The 3,310-nt window shown below is 41.4% G+C and overlaps 1 protein-coding gene across 1 annotated transcript; it reads left to right on the forward strand.

Moving 5' to 3' along the window:
• The first annotated feature begins 341 nt into the window (after positions 1 to 341).
• LOC148846040 (putative pectinesterase/pectinesterase inhibitor 28) lies at positions 342 to 2,593 on the forward strand. Its single transcript, XM_088954196.1, has 2 exons — positions 342 to 1,711; positions 1,792 to 2,593. Exons 1-2 carry the CDS (start codon positions 673 to 675, stop codon positions 2,493 to 2,495), a joined length of 1,743 nt encoding a protein of 580 aa, XP_088810322.1. The 5' UTR covers positions 342 to 672; the 3' UTR covers positions 2,496 to 2,593.
• Positions 2,594 to 3,310: the final 717 nt, after the last annotated feature.

Below are 3,310 nucleotides of genomic sequence, written 5' to 3' on the forward strand. Positions count from 1 at the left end.
AATAAATAAATAAATAATGGTAGGAAACAAGACCCAACTGGTGCAAATTAAAAGTACCAACAATAAATATACAAGTATAACCTATATTCGAAAATAAAACAAAAACATAAGTTGACAATGGATGTCAAACAGTTCATAATTAACTTCATAACTTAGTACAGGTGGCCATGCTAATATATTGGAATTGATATATATATATGGACTAACGTGTCAAGCAGGGAGAGCTGTAAAAGGCTAAAACAGGAGAAAAATTTGGCTATCCACAGTTTTAAAATTGGCTTTCTACGTTGAGAGAAATTATTAAAATCGTCATATTAGGAAAAGTATTTGAAGGTTTCCGAGGGGCAGGAAGGAAACACTAACGACTAACGACCCTCTCCGTCGTGTCCGGCCCTTCCTCTTAAGCCACACATTTGATAACAAAAATAACTACAATTTACTCTATTTGTCTATCTCCATTGTTATAAAACCAGTCCCATAAACAATTCTCAAAAAGTAGAGCGTAGGGAGATCACAGAAACAACAGTCGGGTTCACAACAGGAAGAAGAATCATCCCTACAGCTCTCCTGTGTTAAAGCGAATTTTTCTGAAGCTGAGAGCTGTAAGAATAAGGGATCATAAATAAAGAAAGATCTCCCCAACTCTTCAGAGATATTGTAATTTCATCAAATATGCAGAACAATGAAGGGACAAATAAGAGAATCGCTGTCATTAGTGCTTCTTCCTTGATCCTTGTAGCCATGGTGGTGGCAGTCACGGTCGGTGTCAATCAGCACCCGACCGCCGGGTCCGACGGAACAAAGACTGTCAGCAACGATGATGAGCAGATACAGACCTCCATGAAGGCAATCAAGGCTATATGTCAACCCACCGACTACAAAGAAACATGCATCAAGAGCCTCTCCTCTGCTGCCGGAAACACCACTGATCCCAAGGACCTCGTCAAAATTGCGTTCAAGATCGCCACGAAACAGATCAAAGAGGCTGTCAATCGCTCGGTCGTGCTAAAGGAATTGGAGAAGGACCCAAGGGCATCAAAGGCTCTTGCAAACTGCCGTGAGTTAATGGACTATGCCATTGACGAACTCAATTCCTCTTTTGATGAGCTCGGTTCCATTGACATCGACGACATCGATGATGCACTCGAGAATCTCAAGATCTGGCTTAGCGCTTCCCTCACATACCAGGAAACATGCTTGGACGGATTTCAGAACACCACTGGAAATGCCGGAGAGTCCATGAGAAAAGCATTGAAGACAGCTGGTGAACTCACTCAGAATGGCCTCGCCATGGTTACTGAGGTAGCCTCCATTCTTACCTCTTTGCAGATGCCTTCTAAGCGTCGACTTCTTTCTTCCGAGCAGCAATCACAATGTCCCTTCGCCATGGAGGATGAATTCCCTAACTGGACGTCTGCTGCAAAACGGAGACTCCTAGCAGCTTCTCGGGCTAACGTCAAACCTAATATAACCGTTGCCAAAGATGGAAGTGGCAAATACAAGACCATCAATGAAGCACTACGTCATGTCCCCAAGAATTCAAATGAGACTTTTGTCATACACATCAAGGCCGGAGTTTATCACGAGCAAGTGCAAATCAACCGGAGCATGACCCACCTGATGATAATCGGAGATGGTCCCACAAAGACCAAAATCACCGGGAATAAAAACTTCGTTGACGGAACCCCGACATTCAAGACCGCAACAGTTGGTACGTACGCACAAATTTATTAAATTTTACCTTATTCCCATCTTTGTTTCTGCTGTTTATTGATTTCATCATGCATGCAGCCGTGATCGGAGATGGGTTCATGGCCAAGGACATCGGATTTGAGAATAGCGCCGGACCGGAAAAGCATCAGGCCGTGGCATTGCGAGTCCAGTCAGACATGTCCATTTTCTACAACTGTCAAATCGATGGGTATCAAGACACTCTCTATGCTCACACCCACCGCCAGTTCTATCGTAATTGCACCATCTCTGGGACAATCGATTTCATCTTTGGAAACTCCGCAGTTGTTCTCCAGAAATGCAGAATTGTGGTGAGGAAACCACTGGAAAATCAGCAGAACATTGTTACAGCCCATGGCAGGAAAGACAGACGCGAGCCCACTGCGATTATCCTTCAAAGTTGTCACATCGTCGCTGACCCCTTGTTGTTCCCAGTAAGGAACACGACACGGTCATACCTCGGTCGCCCATGGAAGGAGTACTCCAGAACCATAATCATGCAAACCCTAATTGATGACTTGATCAATCCAGATGGGTGGCTCCCATGGAGCGGCGACTTTGCTCTCAAGACTTGTTTCTACGCTGAATACAATAACAGAGGCCCAGGAGCTGTCCTTACTCAGAGAGTGAAGTGGCGTGGTATCAAGACTTCCATCATGACCCCTGAGAAAGCTCAACAGTTCACGGCAGGAAGATTCATCCGGGGTGATAGTTGGATCAAGCCAACAGGAGTGCCCTACGATTCTGGCTTATCATCCATGTAAAGCGCTGCATTTGAGTTTTTAATTGATATCTGATCAAATGTATGGAATTAATTAAACAAACATATATATAATAAAGCACTGCTCTCAGCTTCTTCGGACACGCACATATATTTTAGCTTTTTCAACTATAAGGGATAAATAAAATTTGACCCAAATATTAGTTCTTAATTTTTGAAAAGTCCAATAGGTTGGTTTCATTATGTTTGATTTTATCTCATTTAATGGGTGTTTGATTGATTAATCAATTATATAATTGAACACACCTACAAATGCAATTTGGAAAATGGTTTTAAAGTTCCCACTAAATTTCTTTTTTTTTTGTATGTGTGTTTTTTAGTATTGTCCCACATTAGAAAATTATAAAACTTGCTTTGGGATTTTAAGCGGGAGCTTACTTACACTCCTTGGAAATATAAAACGTAAGTATAGAGGCGTACTACCGCACATCGCATGCACATGCATGAGCATGAACGTCTGACAGATGCTCTTTAGAGGTGTACTTTGTTTACAATTTGCTCACACCCATGTTAAGGAACTATGCTTTTAAATGACACAAAGGTACGTTAAGGTCACAGGTGAATTGGGATGAGACGATGTTGTTTGTAGTTAACAAAATTTGGTCTCTTAACATTATTCTTTTTTAATCTTTTCAAGTGAAAACAATCATTGCCAAACTTTCATCCATTTGGAAGAGTTACAAGAAAAAACTTATACATAAGGCAAAAGAATTTATCTTGGAGCAAATCTAGCAAATACCTTCATATTGAAGAAGAGTCTCGAATTAGATATAATAGGGATAAAACCTTGGCTAGTAT

This window comes from Nelumbo lutea, chromosome 7, assembly GCF_056320005.1.
Source record: "Nelumbo lutea isolate HS-2025 chromosome 7, American lotus-T2T, whole genome shotgun sequence".
NCBI lineage: Eukaryota > Viridiplantae > Streptophyta > Magnoliopsida > Proteales > Nelumbonaceae > Nelumbo > Nelumbo lutea.